The sequence below is a fragment of the Raphanus sativus genome, chromosome 6, assembly GCF_000801105.2.
Source record: "Raphanus sativus cultivar WK10039 chromosome 6, ASM80110v3, whole genome shotgun sequence".
Lineage (NCBI taxonomy): Eukaryota > Viridiplantae > Streptophyta > Magnoliopsida > Brassicales > Brassicaceae > Raphanus > Raphanus sativus.
In genome coordinates, this window is record NC_079516.1 from 27,166,826 (window position 1) to 27,188,473 (window position 21,648).

The 21,648-nt window shown below is 35.1% G+C and overlaps 1 protein-coding gene and 1 pseudogene across 1 annotated transcript; one reads left to right on the top strand and one right to left on the bottom strand.

Moving 5' to 3' along the window:
• The first annotated feature begins 13,201 nt into the window (after positions 1 to 13,201).
• On the top strand, positions 13,202 to 14,125 carry LOC108808245 (glutathione S-transferase T3-like). The gene has a single exon (XM_018580419.1). It carries the CDS (start codon positions 13,202 to 13,204, stop codon positions 14,123 to 14,125), a length of 924 nt encoding a protein of 307 aa, XP_018435921.1.
• Positions 14,126 to 17,213: 3,088 nt separating this feature from the next.
• Positions 17,214 to 18,703, bottom strand: LOC108809288 (3-ketoacyl-CoA synthase 18-like; annotated as a pseudogene).
• Positions 18,704 to 21,648: the final 2,945 nt, after the last annotated feature.

Genomic DNA, 21,648 nt, shown 5'->3' on the forward strand with positions numbered 1-21,648 from the left:
TTCCCAAAAAATACACAAACTAATTTTGATTGTCTATAAAATACACGAACTTTTGAATTTTGAAGGTTTCACACCTCAATTTTAACGGTGTAAACAGTGACTAACAGAATAGTAAGACGCCGTTAGACACCGTTAACTCTGACTAAAAAGTTCATGTATTTTTTGGATAACCAAAATTAGTTCGTGTATTTTTCGGGAAGTCTAAAAAGTTCGTGTATTTTTTCAGCAAAGAAAATTTAGTATGTGTATTTTTAAGGAATTTTCATATGAAGTTTGGATATTTCATATCCTATTCAGATGCTAAATATCTTGACCCAATACAGATCCAAAATTTATATTTGTAAACTTTCGGTTTGGTTTTGGACCGAATATTTTCGGATCAGTTTCGATCCAAGTTTTTGAATCCGGCTAAAATATCTAGACCTAATCTTGACATTTTAGCCGGATTCAAAAACTTGGATTGGAACTGACCCGAAAATATTCGGTCCAAAACCAAACCGAAAGTTTACAAATATTTGTTGGGTCCAAAACTCATCTACTTGAAAGAATTGAAACCAAAAAGAACTGATCTGAATAGACATGGGCCTAATAAAATCGATACGAATAGATTCAATCCGACAAGATCTTTCTGCTAACAATTTTGTTATTATTTTTGCAACATTTTTTAGTTTTGTTTTTGTAACAGAAACATTTTTAATTAATATGAAACTTTCAATGTAAAATTTAGAGTTGTTTGTGAATTTTTAGATATATATGATAGATTTCGACTAAAGTGGACTCAACAAATATTTGTAAACTTTTGGTTTGGTTTTGGAGAGAATATTTTTGGGTTAGTTCTGATTCAAGTTTTTGAATCCGGTTAAAATGTTTAGCCGGATTCAAAAACTTGAATCAGAACTGACCCGGAAATATTCGGTCCAAAACCAAACCGAAAGTTTACAAATATAAAATTTCGGATATGTATCATGTGATAGAGAATGTGTTTTTTTTCCAGGTCTTTGGGTCGGATTAGGGCCTTTTTTCCGGATCTGGATCTTTCAGATCGAAAATATTTGGTCCAAAACCAAACCGAAAGTTTACAAATATAAAATTTTGGATATGTTTTGGGTCCAGATATTTAGCCTCTGAATAGTATATGAAATATCCAAACTTCATTTGAAAATTCCTTAAAAAATACACATACTAAATTTCCTTTGCTGAAAAAATACACGAACTTTTTAGGCTTCCCGAAAAATACACGAACTAATTTTGGTTGTCCAAAAAATACATGAACTTTTTAATCAGAGTTAACGGCGTCTAACGGCGTTTTACTATTCTGTTAGTCACTGTTTACACCGTTAAAATCGAGGTGTGAAACCTTCAAAATTCAAAAGTTCGTGTATTTTATGGACAATCAAAATTAGTTTGTGTATTTTTTGGGAAGCCAAAAAAGTTCGTGTATTTTTTCAGCAAAAGAAATTCAGTCTGTGTATTTTTAAGGAATTTTCCCTTTTCTAAACGGCTCATGATCCTTTGTAAATGGCTTGAAACAGAGTAACCTTCATATAAAGGTTTGTGTGTCAGTATACAAGCATTAACATAAAAGTAGACGTTGAAATCCAAAATTTCTAAGTAGACACCAAAATATCAACAGCTTTATCTTTCCTGTTCAGATTTTTTTCAAATATTGAAATCCAAAATTTCTAAGCAGTCACCAAAATATCAAACAGCTTTATCTTTTTTAGTTCAGATTTTTCAAATAGTTTTTTTTGAAAAATGGATTTCATGATGGTGTCTGATGTCATATGCTAAATCTGGAATATGAGTTGTATGATAAGAAAGGCAATTATTTTAGATATTTTTTTCAAAGTTAATGTCACTAAAATAATCTTTGAAGAGGAAAATAACCAAAATAAATCTCATTAAAGAGTCAAAAGATCATTCTACCCCTTTTACATATAAAGATAAATAAATAATAAAAATAATATAAATATTTATATAGTTTTGAATTATATATTTTTAAATTCGAACTTTTATATAAAAATTTCCGAAAAGCTTTTTCAAAATTTTATTTCATTTTTTAAACTGGAAATGATTTTTGAAACTATTTAAAAAAAATTGAAATTTTTAATATATATTTTTAATTTTAAATTTTAACTTTTAACTTTAAACCATCAGTCCGATTTAGATATTCTTAGGAATATAAGTGTATATTTACTTCTAATAAACTTTTTTGATTATTTTCTATCTCGGAACTCTTTTGGTGAAAAAAACAATTAAAAGAGACTATCTTAGAGAATTTTTCAAAAAAAAAAACTAGTAGCAGGACAACATGTGTATAATCATGCATATATACAAGGTTGTGAAACGGCTTCAAATAGCTTAAAGATCTTGATAGCTTTCGCTTAGGTCATCAATTGAAGCCTCGTACCAAAATTACATGAAAGCTTTGATCGGAAACATGCCAGAGTTTCCGTGTTATCGGCCACTTATTCGCTGCTCGTGTGTTCACTGTGGTAGGATGGAGCAGATCGGCGTGCTTTGACGGTTGAACAAGTTTTTTTGAGTTTACTTCAAAATCAGAAAAAAAATCAGCACATAATTACATCAAATTCGTGTAGTTTTGGTCCGAAAGTCTGGTGACTAAGAGCATGTGCAATGCAGGTTGCTAAACAACATTTCTTATAATAAAAGAATTAAAAATAAAGCAAAAATAGGAAAGAAGAAGAAAAACTTTGCTAAAACAAGCATCTCAAGCTATGGTTGCTAACATAATTAATATACATGGCATTCAATGACTAGTTCTCCTTTTAACAGAAAAATGAAAAAAAAATTATTATAATATTAATATTTTCTGTCTTTTAGCAACTCTTAATGTACCTATGCGTTGAACATACTTTAAGGTTGTAAACCGAAAAAAAATCATAAATTTTTATTTAATGAAATAATTCTAAAAGAGTGTCTATTCACATGCATAACTAAAAATCTTCTGACCACTAGACTATGTGAGTATATTGACTATGTCTACCAAAACAAATATATAATAGTAAAACTACTGCCTAATTAATCTACGTTTAATATCCAATTTCTTACTAACTTGCTAGGGATCATCTAACTCACGTCTAGCTTATTCTCGAACATGGCTTGAAAGTGGTATGGGGGTAATCTTAAAAGTTATTGGGACCTCTTAGGTGAGGATGATCTTCACAATAGGTTCTGGAATACCCTAAAGTTGTTCAAGCTCAATAACCTACGAGTGCACCTCACTTGATAGTTCTTTAATAACACTTATGGAGACCTCTTCATTGTTTAAAGTGTTCAACCTGTGAACAAGGGTGGAATGTCTACAAGAGACTTTGGTAGCATGAAGCTTGATATTTATTAAAAGATGGGATACATTATAAATCGTGCATGGTTAGGCTTATAATAAAACAAGACTGAAAATGCTAACTAGAAACATTATTCATATTCCTAATATGAAAACAAAAATCTCATCCTAATAGGTTTAAGAATACCTAATCTTTATCTTAGTTCTAGTTGGTTTATAGACACCAAAACTTAATCCTGATAGGTTTATACTGAAGAGAAAACAAAACACATCTAAATTAAGTTAACTGGCTATCTTGAACCAAATCGATCAATCTTTCCACTTCTTGGATCTATATGGTGCATACTCGACTATATCCATATTGGGCTCGTCCATTATAAAATTTAGCACGACTAACTTGTTCCTTAGACTCATTTGGTCGATGGAAATCTTCTTCCTGGTCCAAGTTAAGTGGGTCTATTGTCTTCAAATCCATGAAGTTAAGGTTGAGCCAAGTCGCATTATCCCCTCTTCATTTCAAAGGATTTGTCCTCAAATCTAGTTCTTTAAGGATGAATAGACTATCCAATATCAGCTTTTAATTCTTCTTTGGAACAGAGCGTTGCCAGTAACTATGCATATACGCTTTCCCTCCTGGTTCAAAGACGAGGTTCTACAGTCCCTAGACATACCAATATAAGCAAACATGAGCATAACAACTACAGTATTAATCGTTAGTTCGTCGTAATAAATATATTAGCATCAACTAACAAAGAAACAAAATTCGTTGTCGTAATGGACAAATTTATGACTAATAGAATTTATGACTAATAGAAGTGGTCATAAATTTATGACTAATAGAATTCGTCGTTACTTCTTCGTTAAACAAAAAGACGTAACCTTACGTCCTTAATTTTAGTCGTACATTGATCGTTATATGTCGTCGTTAAATAGTCATAAAAATAAACATTAATATCAAGCATAAAGGTTGTAAAGATTATGACGAATTAACATCAGCCTTTGACATAAAATGGTCATAACTTTTACGACAACTTATCAATGTTAATTGGTCGTAAGCTTTACGATCAATCTACGTCTTATCTTTAATTTAGGTAAAAAAAAATTTAATTTTAATTTAAAATTTTATAAAATTAAAATTTATAAAAATATTTAATTTGTAAAATTTTAAAGAAAATATTAATATATCCAAAAACATAATATTAAAAATATAATAATAAAATTCAAAATACAAAACTGAAAGAAAAAAACTAATTATTAAGGTTGATGTCGTCAAAGAGCTGGGAACTATGCTGTCCGGCCTGTTGCTCTATATCTGCCTGCTCTTCCGGAGTGGGGTTGGGGTTAATGGTCGGACGTATAGTCTATATGTGCAAGGGCCGGGTTTGTCTCTGCAATAACATTGAACATTGACACCATGGCCTTAATGTGGGTCCTGTTGGCCACGTTGTCCATTCGGAGCCCTGATATGACTCGGTTGGCAGCCTTCAAATATGTCCGGAGCTGAGAATCTTCATGTATTCTTGCAGCATATTCATCTCGCCCTTGGGACATCGTTCACCAAACCGATTCCGACCATCCGTCTCTTTTTCTTCGGGATAACCTTCATTAAAATTTTAATATTAGCACACACACACACACATATATATAAATAAACATATAAATAATTAAAATATTGAATATTTTTACCTGCTCAAAAATTTGGTCTTGTTCGATGATGAACAACCGGACCAGTTCGTCTTGCAGATTTTGTAGATCCTTTTGTGCTTGAGGATGCACAAATGTCCCATCAAAAAATTAAATAAATAAATAAAAATTATAATTAAAACTTAATTACCGCAAATCACTTGAACCACGTCCTCCAAACTTGGTCCGATGTAAGTGACCAGTTCGGATGCGCTTCCCGGAAATTTGCATTGATGAGGTCTGAAACGATCCGTCCCAGGCAATTGTCCGTTGGAAACCTACAAAATTTAAAAGAATATATTAGACCGATATATTTATATATAACTGTAATAAATACAATTGAAATTTAACAATTTAAAATATATTAAAAATTACCATAAAGTGTTGGATGGTCGATTTGGGTCGATGATGTTTCAACCCTCTCGTCCTGGCATCTGGAGGAGGTCTTCCACTGTATATCTAGAATACAGAGTATTCGGTGGCACCATCAAATCCGCATGGACAGCTGCAGGAGCCGGAGCAGCTTCGAGAGCTGGGGCAGGATTAGGAGCGGGTGGAGGCTACTGATCAGGATGGTGTGGAGGAGGCTGATCATACTAATGCTGGTATTGAGGCTCATACTGAGGATGGTATGGAGGAGGCTCATACTGAGGATAGTATGGAAGAGGCTCATACTGAGCAGGAGGCACATACGGAGCAGGAGGAGGACGAGGCATAGACGGGGGAATTGTCTTCGGTGATTTTCCCTGAGATTGGCTCTCAGGGACATGCTCCTGGGCGGATGCAGTGCCGGAGCTAGAAGCTGATGGATCCGTCTGACCAAGAAATGTATCTGCATAAGAGGGTCTGGCCGCATTGTTCCTAATTCTCTTTCTACCGCTAGCCATATCATCGATCTTTAAAAAATAATTATGGTTAGTTATAAACATTTTAAATCTGTTATTAAAAATAATCTAAAACTAATTTTAAACCTAATATAATTTCATCCTAAACTAATTCCAAACCTAATCACTTTCATCCTAAACTAACAACCTAAAACTAAAAGAAAAAAAAACATAGCTGTAGAGAGAAGGGAAATTGATGTTAGAGAGAGAGAGAGAGAGAGAGAGAGAGAGAGAGAGAGAGAGAGAGAGAGAGAGAGAGAGAGAGAGAGAGAGAGAGAGAGAGAGAGAGAGAGAGAGAGAGAGAGAGGAAGAAGCAATGAAATGGCTTTGGCTGTCCGAGTTTATATAGGGATTTAGTTTTCGTCGTAATGGAGAAGTAAAGTTACGACTAATAAGGGATGAACCGCGTTTTACGAAGAATCCGAGACGAAAATCATTTTGAAATTACGACGAATTAGGGACGACTCATGGAAATTACGACGAAATTGAGACGAAACTCGTTTCGATATTCAACGAATTAGGGACTTAAAATTATGACGAATTAGGAACAACTTGATATTAACAAATCAATTACGGCGGAAATGGTTATACGAAAAATGCTTCAAAGAGATTTATCAAACCCCGAGGATTTGCCCGAAGAAACTAAATTTTCTCCAGTTTCTTGGGAAGAATCCTCTGGCGTCTGATAAAACTCTCTAAGAGATTTAGAACTTTTCTTTATATTTTTACTTATGCATTTTTGGAATGAGAATGGTGCATAGTTATAGGAAATGTTGAAACGAATTAACAACTCAACTTAGTAATCGTCGTAAAGCCGAAGTAAATTTACAACGACAAAGGGTTAAAAACATATTACGACGAAATAGGGACGTTTGTGTATTTTTGACCCTATGTCGTCCTAAGTTTACTTCAAATTTACGACGATTGTTATGTTACGATGATTTACAGACAATTTGTGTTTATACCCTAAAACTGAAACCTCAAACCCCAAACATCATAAATTATACACTTCTAAACCCCAAACTACAAAGTCTTATAACTTGCTTTAACGTAAAATATTTTTATCATTAAGTTCATACTTGAGCAAGATAAAGAAAAAAAAATGCAATACAATGAGACTAACAATAAATGAAACATGAATTAAGTTGTAACATAAATAAATACACTCGTCATCAGTACCATCATTTGGGTTATCACTTTCTTCAATTTCATCTTTGTTGGCTTCGTCCGTTATATCATCTGGAAAATCTTCATATCCCGGGTTTTGCGGATCAACAAGTAAGATTTCATCTGTAGCTTGTTCAGGTATTTCCACTTCATTTTCGGCATCTTCCTACAAAGGCGGTTGTTCATCACTAAATACTCGGCCCGAAGTATTTTTATAGCGGCTAACCAAGATATTCCAGATTGTTTGATCCTCGAATATGGAATAAGACAAACTTGGTCTCCTTGAGATGCGAATATGTAGGGTTCAAATTTGTTGTACCTCCGTGTAGCATTGATATCCACTACTCCAAACTTTCTATACCTAACACCTCTATTGACGGTGGGGTCGAACCAGTCATATTTGAAGAGGACACATTTCATCTTCAATAAACCAGAGAATTTCACTTTGATAATCTTTTGTAAGATCCCATAGAAATATGTTTCACCTTTCACACATATTCCATAGTTCAGCGTTGCTCGACGACTTCCATACTCGTAAGTGTGAAAAATGTAACCTCGTGTGAAATACATAGGTTATATGGTGATCTTACCGACCAGACCTTGTATTAATTCATGAACCCACTGACTATAGAAATGATAATCATAATCAATCTGTAATTTATATATAACTTCATTAATATGTAATATTATATTAAAATAACTAACATAATTAATTATTATATTGTGATTTATATATGTGTTTTTAACCACTTCACAAAGTGTTGGTCTTTCCTTTTGTTGAGATCATTAGTTGATATTTCTGGTATAGTTTCTTCAACTTGGGCAACAAAATCGCTATTTTTGCAAATGATCATTAATTAAATACATTGCAATAATTATATACAAGGTAAAATTTCATAGCGAAAATAATTTTAATTACCTTTCAAATTATTGCATCTCCTTGCAGTTACGGAGTATATATGTGTGGGCACTATGAGTGTCTTTTGTACTTGACAACCAAAATTCTTTCAGTTTCCCACCTACACGTCTTATCTGAGAAAAATATGTGTGAAACATCTTCAACAACATATGTCGGCATAACACAACCATCATCATATCTACTCGGAGCTCTTTTCCGTGTCCGGAATTGTGACCCGAAGTAGTAAGTCGTGAAGTGAGATGTTTCCTCATTCAAACTCCCATCAACTATTGAATCTTCCATCCTTGCAAGATTTTTTGCTTTCCCTTTCAAATGTTTCATGGATCGTTCACAAGAATACATTCATCCATTATGAATAGGTCCAAGAAGAAATGCCTCGTAAGGGATGTAGACAACTAGATGTTCCACGAAATCAAAAAATGATGGAGGAAAATTTTTCTCCAAATTGCACATTAAGATCGGGATATTCTCATCAAATTGTTTAATGACATCTTCAGTTAAGGTACGTGAGCTAAGATCTTTGAAAAAAACTCTAATACCTGCAAATAATATTAATGTACAAACAGAATTAATAAGATAAATGTTTTTAACAAAATCCGATAAGTATCTTATGCATTAAGAAGTAAATTTGTTACCTGCAAGTGCTTTGTGAACATTTTCTTGGAAGCAACTCCGTAAATGCAAATCCGTAAATGTAAATGGTAGAAGTCGTTGCATAAACACAAGACAGTCATGACTCTTCATCCCTCTAAATTTTTGTCCCTGCTCAACACATCTTCATAGATTTGAAACGTATCGATCAGAAAACTTCACATCTGATGCCAACCACTTGAACAACGCCGCTTTTTCTTCTACGTACCGACAATCAATATGTGAACTGGAATTTTCTCATCGTTTTTAATATGCAGCTCATGCAAACCCAACCTTGAGCTCTTATTATCTTTTGTTTTTCTGGGGACGTTCAATATTGTATTGATGATGTTATCAAAGAAGTTTTTCTCTATATGCATCACATCAAGATTGTGTCGCAGAAGTAGATCCTTCTAGTATGGGAGTTACCAAAATATACTCTTCTTGTGCCAACTATGTTGTGTCCCGTAACCATCAGCCATATTTGCAGGAGTATGCCAATTACCCCATTTGTTGATTGTATATATTGCATCATAGTAATCAACATCCTTCTCGATTTATTCTCTAGATAAATAAGGTGATGCGGTGTCCCGTACAACCACTTTTGACCAAATAAGGTGGTGAGGTGTCCCGTACAACCACCTTTGACCTAAATAATGTCTTGTTTCGTCGGTTTGGATTGTTAATGGGAAGAAATCTCCGATGACAATCAAACCAAAACGTCTTACTACCATACTTCAGCTGAAATGCACCTGCGCTTCCCATACAATAAGGACAAGCTAGTCTCCCATGCGTAGTCTAACCTAATAACATTTTATATGCAGGAAAGTCACTAATGGTCCATAAAAGAGTTGTTCGCATTGTAAAGTTTGTTCTCTTCGAACAATCATATGTATGCACCCCAATTGACTATAATTCCTTCAATTCTTCTATCAGAGGCTGTAGGAAAACATCGAGGGACCGCTTCAGATGTTTAAGTCCAGGTATCAATATACTCATGAAAAGAAATTCCCTTTCCACACACATCTCTGGTGGAAGGTTGTATGGCACTAGGATGACTAGCCAAAGCGAGTATTGTCTTCCAAATATTCCAAAAAGACTAAATCCATATGTGCACATGCCAAGATAAACATTGTGAATGTTGCTTGCAAAATCAGGCTGCACCGAATTCAAGTGTTTCCACGCTTTTGCATATGAGGGATGATTGATCTTGCCTTTCTTCTGAGTATGTTATGAATGCAATTTCATCGCGGTTGCAGTCTTTTCAGAATTATACAATCTCTTCAGTTTATCCTTAATAGGTAAGTACCACATCCACTGGTACGGTACCCTATTATGCCCACGTCCTTGCAGTTTATATCGTGGTTTCTTCCAAAATTTACACTCCAACAATTCTGCTTCGTCCATCCAGTAGATCATACAGTTATCTATACACACAACTATCATCTCTGAAGGTAAGCCAGGACTATGAACCAGTTTCTAATTCTCATTATAAGATTCATCACACAAATTATCTTCAGGCAAATACTCTTTAAACAACTCAGTTCATGCATCCATACAAACTTCAGGTAAATTATGATCAATTTTGATATTCATCATCCTAGATGCCAGTGATAATTTAGAAAGACATTCTTTACAACCTTCATAAATTAGATGATTAGCTGCGGCTAGAATTTCATAATTTTTTTTTGCATCCAAGTTAGGCCCTTCTACATTTTCTACTTCCTCTACTACTGAGGTTATTTCAAGAAATTCATCTGTAACCATATCATGCATCCTATCATGATCTACCATATGATCCTCCTGAGTGTAACTTTCAGAAGGCAAATGACTCGGTTAATCTCTATTATGAACATTTTCAAACTGATTACTACTACTAACTTCATTCTTACTATCACCCTTTCCATGATGAAACCAAATGTAGTAATGTGGGGTATATTCTCTATTTACTATATGTTTCCAAACCATTTCACTAGGAGAAAACTTGGTATTATTGCATTTACGACATGGACAAAATATTTTATATATTTCTTGCAAGAGAGACGCATTTCCAGTCTGGTACATGAATATCTTTGTTCTGTTGAGAAATTCGTTTGTCATTCTTCCCGCAGAATTTATTATATGCATATATCCAACTCCGAAATTCATAGATATTTTGAGATATTTTTTTACTATTTTTCTTTTTTTTTGTGCATCTTAAGAATGAGAATAGAAAAAATATTTATAAGAAATTTTCAATTTTGGTAGATGTGAATGTTACAAAGAATTTACTACACCATAAACATTAGTGCTAATTTACAACTACATACAGTACTTTGTAAAAGGGTCATCAGTTAGATAAATAATCGATGTAAGATAGTACTAAAATAACAAATTTTTTACGACGAAATGCAACGGTCGTAGTAAAGTAAAGGAGTCGTTACTTTACGGCTTGTTTACATCAAACTTACGACAATTTTCTATTTTGTCAGTCAGTTTGTCGTTAGGTCGATGTAAAATTACCACTACACAATTGAAGTCATAATACGTGGTTGTTATGTCCACGTTTTTTTTTGTAGTGTACCTCATATGTTCCAGGAGACTGAACTGAATACATACGGAGGTTTAATTTGTAAACCACAAGAAAAAGGTATAATTAATCCATCTTGCTCAATCACAGTTGCAAGCGCCACAAACTATGTGTTTTATCAAACACTTTAGGTCATAAACATAATCACTCAAAGTTTCTTGATTCTCCTCCTGTTTCAACTTTTCAGTCTTCTTGACACTGAGTAACCAGTTCTGGTTCTCTCTTTTTGTCCGTTCTTCTGGCAGTGAACGATGACTCTTCTTTGGGAGATTGAAGCCATCTTTCCAAGTCTTTGTTCATTGACATATCTAGGACCAATTGCATCTTCTCAACTTGTTCTAGTAGTGGCTTTGGAGAAGATTTTTTGCTGATTGGTTGATTATATTAGAAACCAAACTGAGCATCATTTTTTTTATCATCCTGAGAAGCCTTTAGGTCATGAGGTTTTCACCTCTCGCGATCTGGCCTCTTTGTCCCATAAAAAGTACTTGGAAGTCTACTCTTAGCCTCATGCTCATAGTCGTGCACTCTCTTAGCTATGAGCTCAGCTCAGCCGTCTTTTTGTTTCTTTTCCACTCTTGCAACAACTTTCTTGTTGCGTGTTACTACGCTCAGTCTTTTCCTCATATATAGTTTCTCCACAATAATTAAGTATATTCGTTATAATAAAGTAGAAAATTAAATCTCTAAATTGAAAAGCAATAAACCAAAAATGTTTTGTAATATATTCTCATCCATTATTATTATTCCCGTTTGCATAAGAGGTGTAGAATTTGTTTCAATAGTATAGTGGTAGGCTACAACTTGTAGCCAATCGTTATGCTCCGTCCACACTTTGAGAGTCGCTTACCAATCGTTATCTATTTAAGCCTTGCTATAGACTTGGATTTTAATGTATTAGAGCATCAGTAACGCCGGCCCTTAGGCCCGGCCCTTCTAATTAAATGGGTCGAAGTTAAATGAAAAATAGGGGGGGACGACGCGAAAGTGCCTTATCTAAGGGCTTTTCTTCATCGTCCTCTATGCGACGTGGCAGCACGGGAGAGGGAGATGAAACCGAAGACTCGTCGAGTCGTTGTGTTCTCGAAAACTCAATCGGCGTCTTCTTCTCTCTTCTCCAAACATCCCTAGAAGCGACGAAGTCTTCGATTCTCGATCTCGTTCGGTTGCGATAGAAGGTGATTCCATCTCGATATCGATCTCGTCCTTTCCATCTCGCTCTCGTCCTCCTGATCTCGAGCTCAACTCCATCTCGGCGAGGCTCTTCCATTTCGCTCTCGTCTCGGCGTTCTCGAACGAAATCGAGTGCTCCATCTCGACTTCGTTCTCGTCTCGATCGAGTGCTCCATCTCCAGTTCAAAATCCAAAGCTCAAGGTATGTGTTTCACGTCCTTTGATTTGCTTTGTATGGTATTAAAATCTGATAGGATTTGTGCTAAGACAGTAATTATTCTTTGCTTGATAGGGTTGTGTTATAGTTTGATCATATTTTGATATTGGTCCTCTAGTAATTCGATTTGATTTGTGGCTTGATAGGGTTGTGTTATAGTGTTATAGTTTGTTCATATTTTGATTTGATTATATGATTCTTTGTTTGATATGCTCGTATTGATATTGCCGACTATAGATTATATGATTCTTTGTTTGATATAGCTGAGTTGACCTCATTGTATTGTTGGTTGATAGCTTTAAGTCCTGATGTATTGTTGGTTGATAGCTTTAAGTGATGGTTACTCCTTGTAGTTACATTGTAGTGAGATTGAATGTTATTAATGTTATTGTTAACTTTAAGTCGTGCTTGATAGCTTTATATTATCAATGTTATTGTTAGCTTTAAGTCGTGGTGGATAGCTTTAGGTGGTGGTTGATAGCTTTAAGTTGTGTTTAATTACTTCAGATTAGACAGTTCTTGGTAATGGTTAGTCATTTATGTGGGTTGATATCTCTTCACTTCCGCGTATTGAACACCAACTCACTTCGGTTAAATAGACACAGACACACACACCCACTTTCTCACATCTCTCATCTCTTTTCTTTCTGATATGGATCCAAATTATCATCATGCTCAATCCTCTAGTTACGTAGGACTGCTTAACAGTCAAGATGGTAGTGCTTTCAATGAAAACTTTCCTTATGAAAGTTTTCATTCTAGTGTTAACTTTGGAGATTCCGAACCTATCCCGGCTTTCAGTTCTCAACAAACTCAAGACGCACCTCCAGAGACACCAGTGGCCCGTGCTGTGAGACGCAAATGGAACCCAACAGATGACGAGGTGCTGATAAGTGGCTGGCTTAACACTTCTAAGGATCCTATAGTGTCAAATGACCAGAAGGCGGGTTCCTTCTGGAACCGAGTTGCTGCTTATTATGCATCAAGTCCACACGGAAGAGAGGATGGTGAGAGAGAGTGGGTTCATTGCAAGAAGAGGTGGCACAGAATCAATGATGAGATAAACAAGTTCTGTGGCGCATACGCGGCAGCAGAGAGACAACAGAGGAGTGGTGAGAGTGACACTGACGTTCTGAAGAAGGCGCATGACATTTTCCACTCTGATCATGGACACAAGTTCACCCTTGAACACGCGTGGTGTATGCTCAAGTATGAACAGAAGTGGATGAGTCTTAACACACCTAAACCAGGTTCGAAGAGGAAGAACACTGAGACAAGTACCCAAAGTTCTACCACTGAAGGTTTTGTTGAACCTGAGAGCACGCCACAAGGCCTCGTTGAGCCTGAGCGCAGGCCAGAAGGGATCAAGGCTGCTAAGGCTAAAAGAAACACGCTTAAAGGGAAGTTTGTGGCTGAGTATGCGGCCGTTTGGGATATGAAGAAGGTGGATTTGGAGAAGAAGGAGACACTATCGAAGCTAGGTATACTAGACAGTCTCATTGCACTTGCCAAGGTGCAACCATTGACTGAGGCGGAAGAAGCGGTGAAGAATAAGCTACTAGCCCAGTACTTCTGAAAGAAAAATCTGCTTGTCTTTATTTTTATGTTTGCTGTTTGTTGCCTTTATGCTTGTCTGTATGTTTGAAAAATCTGCTCTATGCTTGTCTTTATGTTTGTTGTTGGTCTATGTATCGAAATGCTTTAGTGTTTTCAATAAATGAAGTTGCTATAATTAGTTGTAGCTCTATGTATCTGTCATCTTTAGTGTTTTCAATAAATGATGTTGCTCTAATGAAGTTTATGGCAGGTTTAATAAGCGATGGGAGTTTACAGCTATTCGCAGCCATCTCAGTCGGAAGATTTATTTGGAAACAATGACGACAGTGACTACAGTGAGACGGAGGATTTAATACGCCGTGATCAAGCTGAGCTAAGCTTGGAAAGACGTTCAGAGGTTCAGTATCCTCTGCAACCGGAGGTTGAGTTTGGCTGCCCACAGGTTTGCTACTGTGGTTCTGAGCCACTCATCCGCAACAGTCGTACTGATCCAGGTAAGTGTAGTATTGAATATGTGATACAGGTAATGAGTAGGTGGTATGTGATACAGGTTATGAGTATTGTATATGTGATACAGGTCGGTTATACTACACTTGCGCGAATGTTGACGACGGCGAATGCCATGTCTGGAAGTGGTGGGATGAGGCCATCATGGAGGAGATGAGAGCGAGAGATAGACACGTGCTTCAGCTAGCTGAGAAGGTAGATAATCTGACTGTTTTGCCTGACTATGAGACTGACCAGAGGTTGAGTAGCCTAGAGAAGACTGTGGGTGATATAGTGGTGGATAAATCAGAGCTGAGGTTGAGTAGCCTAGAGAAGTATGGATTTCAGTGCTTTGTAATAGCCATGCTTCTTGTTGTGGTTGTGGTAGCCATGGTGGTCTAATTGTAGTCGAGATGCTTTGTAATAGGTTGTAATAGGATGTAGTGGACTTTTGTGACATGTAATTTGTTTTCCTAACATGTCTCGGATCATGTGATTTTTGTGACATGTAATTTGTAATTTGTATTCTTGGCTTTGTAATTAATTTGTAATTTGTATTCTTGACTTTGTAATCTGTACTCTTGTATTTGTACTCTTGTATTTGTAATTTGTATTCTTTCATTTATTTCTTTATTCAGTTTGTACCAATAAGTTACATGATCTCACCAAATTCACATGTTTTTTTCCTTTCTACCAACAAATCACAAGTTTAGTTTCTTCCTACCAATAAGTGACATCCCACCAAAAACACATGTTTTGTAGTTCTACCAATAAGTCACATGATCTCACCAAATTCACATGTTCCTTATCTATATAATAAGTAATAACATCCTTGTTCTCTCATTTCAAACATCCAACGTATCCCTCTTCTCTTAACATTATCCAGCCTTCTTTTTTTTTAAATCCAGAATTGCTTCATGGCATCATCTTCTCACTATCATTATCACAACAATGATGAGGAGGATGAATTTGATTCTGTTTTTGATGATCTTTATGAAGAGCTCGAATTCATTCCGGAACCAAAAGAGAGGAAAAACGTATCTATATTGAGAGAAACCGGGAAGAAGGACACAAAAAACTCTGGAATGATTATTTCAAAGACACTCCAACATATCCGCACAATTTATTCCGCCGACGGTTCCGAATGAACAAGCGCTTGTTCTTGAGAATTGTGCATCGTCTCTCTACAGAAGTTGAATATTTTCGTCTAACTGAAGATGCCCTCGGACGATCGAGTCTAACTCCACTCCAAAAATGTACCGCAGCAATTCGTCAATTGGCCTATGGTAGTGCCTCTGATGCAGTTGACGAGTATGTACGACTTGCTGAAACAACGGCTCAACACTGTTTGCACAATTTCACAGCCGGAATAATCGACTTATTTGGCGATCAATACCTAAGACGTCCCACACCGGAGGATCTACAAAGACTACTGCTAAAGGGTGAAGAACGTGGATTTCCCGGGATGATTGGAAGCATTGACTGTATGCATTGGGAGTGGAAGAACTGCCCCACCGCTTGGAAAGGGATGTATTCTCGTGGATCCGGAAAACCAACAATTGTGTTGGAGGCGGTTGCTTCGTATGACCTTTGGATATGGCACTCTTTTTTTGGAGCTCCATGTACTATGAACGATCTCAATATTCTTGATAGATCACCTGTTTTTGATGATATAATTAACGGAGAAGCTCCCGAAGTTAATTTCTATGTCAACGGAAGAGAGTACAATTTGGCTTACTATCTGACGGATGGTATTTATCCAAAGTGGGCGACTTTTATTCAATCAATCCGACTACCACAGACTCCAAAACATTCAAAATTTGCTACAACCCAAGAATCCGTTCGAAAAGATGTTGAACGTGCCTTTGGAGTCCTCCAATCTAGGTTCGCCATTGTTAAAAATCCATCTAAATTATGGGATAAAAGCAAGATAGGAAATATTATGAGAGCTTGTATCATTCTCCATAATATAATTGTCGAAGATGAACGAGATTCAAACACTCTCGAGGAATTTGAAGATGGCGATCAAACTTTTGTGATAAAAAAAACCACAAAACACGGCAGCAGAATTGCTCTTCGCAAAGAAGTTCGGAATCCAAATATTCATCTAAATTTAAAAGAAGATTTGATCGAACATATTTGGCAAAAATTTGGACATCTTCCATGATTTCAATAAAATGTTTGTAATTTGTTTTACCATTTTGTAATTTGTTTTTCATTTTTTGTAATTTGTTTTTCCTTTTTGTAATTTGTATTTCAACTTTGTGATTTGTTTTTCCTTTTTGTAATTTGTATTTCCATTAAAAATTAATGTTTCGTGTTTTTTCAATCTCTACTCTTTTTTTTAATTACTTTAAAAAATAACTTAAGGGACATTTGCAAGTCCCTCCAATAATCTTAATTTTTAATATGACCCTTAACCTACTAAAATACTCTAAGGGCCTCCAAATTAGTCCTAGGGATATTGATGTTCTTAGTTCTGTTTTCGGTTGTCGTTAAATTTATTGGAAAAAAATTATTATCTCTTTTTTAATTAACTATAACATGTCTACCAAATATAAAATTGTTCATAGTGAAGATCTTGGATACATAAATGCCGACGGACCACACGGTGATAGAGATCAAAGTTCAAGCTTCACTGGGTATTTGTCAACGCAATGTTCCCAGGGACTATTAACAGACGGCTCAACATTACGTAATGCAACCCAAACCGCACTGTTACACTTAAACCCTGACCCCAAAGCAATCTGCCAAGCTTTGTTTCCTTTCTTCATCCTACCTTTAGCCTCCGTATAAGCTAACTCATACCAAATAGAGCTCGAAGAGGTATTCCCAAACCTATGCAGAGTTGACCTCGACGCCTCCACATGTATTGGTGATAGCCCTAAGCTTTTCTCGAGTTCATCGATCAGTGCCCTCCCACCCGCATGGATACAGAAATGATCAATGGCACACTTGAAATCCGGAACATAAAGCTTGATCTTGTCGTGAAAGAATTTCTTGCGGATGTAAGAAATGAAAAAGAGAAGCTTTTCGCTCACGGGAAGAACCAACGGACCCAGAGTAGCGATGTTTTTGGTAATGGTTCTGGCAGCCACAGTGGTTATATCTTTGGTCAATGAGATCCCGGTTATCCCCTTGTCATCATCTTCTTGCTGCACACATCTATATGATCTGTCGTCTGCTCCTGTATGAGTACGAACCGTGTGGAGCAGTTTGTACTTGGAACGTCTTCGGTCACACGACTTGTTAGAAAGCAAGATTGCGGCTCCACCAACACGGAACAAGCAATTGCTGAGAAGCATAGATCTGTTACTACCAATGTACATGCTGCGGCTGAGATTCTCCGTGCTCACTACAAGAGCATAAGTGTTCTTATGAACTTGCAACAAGTCGTTGGCTAGATCCATAGCGATGACGCCCGCGCTGCAACCCATACCGCCGAGGCTGAAGCTTTTGGTGTTGCTCCTAAGCTTGTATTTGTTAACTACCATCGCTGAAAGCGAAGGAGTTGGGTTAAACATGCTTGAGTTTACGATGATTATACCTATTTCACGTGTGTTGACTTTGGTGTTGGCTAAGAGATTGTCGATGGCGTCGAAGATGACTGTTTCTGTCTCCTCACGTGCAGCCGCCATTTTCTGAAGTGGTGGGACGTTTAGTATTGCTTTTGGGACGTAGGTTTCGTCCCCCAGGCCGGACCGTTCCAAAACCCTAAAAATGAAGTTCAGTGATGACCCCTCGTCCAACCCTTCGTCCAGTGAACGCATAGATTGGTTCATTTCTTGATTCTTTTTGACGTTATCTATGATCTTTTGAACTGTAATCTTTTGTTGCGCAGGAGGGAGATGGCAGGAGTAGTCAACGAGGTAAACAGATCTAGGTCGGGTCACGAAGTAGACGGCTGACCCGATAGACAGAACGAAAAGAGAATGGTTAGGGGTACGAGGTTGTGTTGGAGATGGTACCAGAGGTATTGAAAGTCCTCTTGGTTTAGGCTTGATGCTTTACTGGCCACAAGTGCCGTTAACGGGAACATGCAGAGCTTGGAAAAGTGGGTAGTGAGGTAATGGTAAATAAGCTTTATATGAGCCATTAGAGAGTATGAGAGAACAAAGAAGTGAGCGATAAGTAGATATTTCTGATATGTTTTTCACTCTCTTCACATACGATATTTATAGAGACGTATATCCACATGTATGCAAACCTTGCAAATATCATATTTTCTATATGACATGTTATTGAATCTTCGAGTTCCAATTACTCTTCCTGAAACGTAATCAAGGGTGCTCACAGTGGCAGATCTGAAAATGATTTTCATTATAGATAACGTATTTAAACTTAATGGAACGGATGTTGTCCAAACAAAAAAACTTAATATAACGGATATATTATGAATTTGTGGTTGTATTTGAAAGTTCAAAACAGAAATCTATTGGGTCAAACCTAATTTTGATAAAATATTTCACTGAAATGAAGTCAATTTACATAAAAATCACTAGATCTCGATCCGCACAACCGTGCGGATGTTTGTTTTCATTTATTTTTAAAACATAATAGTCTTATAGTATTTTTTCCTTTGAATAGAATGTTTCAAACTTTCACATGTATTAGTATCTTTTTTTATATATGTTTTTCGATTATTATTTTATTATTGAAATCATAAATATATATAAATATTAGTAAAATATTGTTTTATTGTCATCTTCAGAGATAATTTAACATTTTACATATTTATAAAGTTTTTTAAAAATTAAACTTTAGTTTCCCTAGATTTATATTATCGAATAAATAATTAAAATTTTAATTTTTGTTTAGCTTTTAAAATAAACTTTATAGTTTAAAATTTGTTTTCATTGGTTTAAAGTAGTATAGTTTAATCATTATTAGATAATGATGATTTTTTTTATTTAATTTGTTTTTATAATTTTAATAGTTAAGATCGAGAAATATTTAAATAATTAACATATGGAGGTATATTAGTACATCATTAAAATATATATATTTAAGTTATACTAAGTAAATGTTTAATTATTTAGAATATTCATAGAATACTCCTAATTTTGTTAAACACACGTAAATTTAAAGATATATAATTTTCGAGAATACAGGATGAACATTTTGAGAAAATGACGGCAAAAATAGATATGTGAGTTTGATCTCCAAATTTCAAAATCATTGCATAGAATATTCCTCATTTTATTAAACACACGAAAACAATATATATAAAATTAGATATTGCTTAGATTTTATAAAAACAGAATAGTGATTAATCTTTAATTTATTTAAATTTTAATATAATAGATAGATTTTGATATCTATTATAACAACTGAATGTAGATATTCTAAAAAATATGAACGATGTGAACAGTGCACCAACTTCATCTTCTGAAAATGCATCAAAGTGACCATAAAAAATTATTATGTTCGGAGCTTGGATTCAAATAATCTTTAGTAAACGAAACTTGCGACTAACTTAGTGTAATTGTATAAAATGACCATAATTTAAATATTGTCTTCTGCTTTTATGAACGGGGAAAACAATACTAAGAAAACACTATTAGTCAAATAATATGTGAAGACGTCTGTCAAAACTTGACATGAAGTTCATGTTTTCATTTCAAAGGTGTTTAAAGTCTGTTTGCTACTCAAACAATCTGTGAACATGTCGATATGTGTATTTAATGATATGTGTTTTATTTTATTTAATCTACTTGTTATTAATGATTGAAAATACAATTTGACTAATTCTAGTAGATAATCCATTTTCTAAAATATCACACATGAATAAGAAATCATGACTTCTCTTTTAATATAATAGATTAAAGGTATATTAATCTTAAACCATCACTAGTGGAGAGTTCTACCCAAAAAACCTATTTTTGGGGAGAAATTTGTCTGAATATCTTTTTTTGTTTTAACATCAAACGGCTATTGTATTATTTATATTTGAGGTGGTTTGGATAATAAGATCGGAATAAAACAACAAAAAAACCAAAAAGATCTATGAAAAGTGCGAGCGATCTAGTTCACGAATCAACAATTCTATTTTGAGCCCTTGGAATGTAGTAGATCTTGAAGTCTGGAAAACACATCTTGTAAATTTGAATAGCATCCAGCTCAATTGAGAAGTTTGCCCAAGCTTGTGGTTCTGTTACCATTGATATTAGATCATTGCAATTTGTACCAAATCTCTGATATGTCGAATGTTGCAGCATAATCTCCATTCCTATTTTAGTGCTTTCAGTTCCGAATGTAGTGCTGACTCACGTCTCCTCAAGTTTCGTGTTCCCATAAGTTGGATCTTTTGCATGCTATCCTTCTAAACCCATAAAATACCACTGAATTATACTCCAAAGGTTCATGAACCATCCACCGTACAAATATCATTCAAACTTCAGATTTGTGGTTCTTCAACAATTTAAATATGTGGATTATCTTTTACGTTGTATTTATTTATTGTATTTTGAATGTTAATCATTAAATGAGTGACAGGTAGGAAAACTATCAAAGAAAACTCTTTTCTTAATTGTTTTTATCCCCCACTAGATGCACATGCTCTCTTTCTTTAGTGATCAAGAGTCAAAACCAGCTCCAATCTATTTTCAGTTCTAAAATAAAAAGCCTCTATAATAGAGATAAATATATTCTAGTGTATTTCTCTAAAATATAATAGAATATTTTTACCTTTTTCTATAAATAGAAAATATTCTATTAACGAAAAAGAAATATATGTGAATTAGAGTAATATCACTTGTAAATATTATATTAGAGATAAAAATAAAAATGAGTTGGAAAAGCTCTAAGAATCTAAGATATATTTATATATAGTATAAATTTGAAAAGCATGTGATTAGTCATGTCATTTTATTCTTGTACTTACGCCACAATGATAATGAAACCTAAAAACCAAAAGAAAAAGAAGAGACAAAGAAAGATAATAGGTTGAGGTATTTTTACCCAATTGCACATGGTCCAGGGTATTTTTCCTTGGATGTGAAGTTCCCCAATAACACTCTAACCTTTAAAACCTTATTTTCTTATTTACTACGACAG

Bases quoted from the DNA above. Each gene is read 5' to 3' on its own strand.
- LOC108808245 (XM_018580419.1), top strand. From the start codon at position 13,202: ATGGATCCAAATTATCATCATGCTCAATCCTCTAGTTACGTAGGACTG.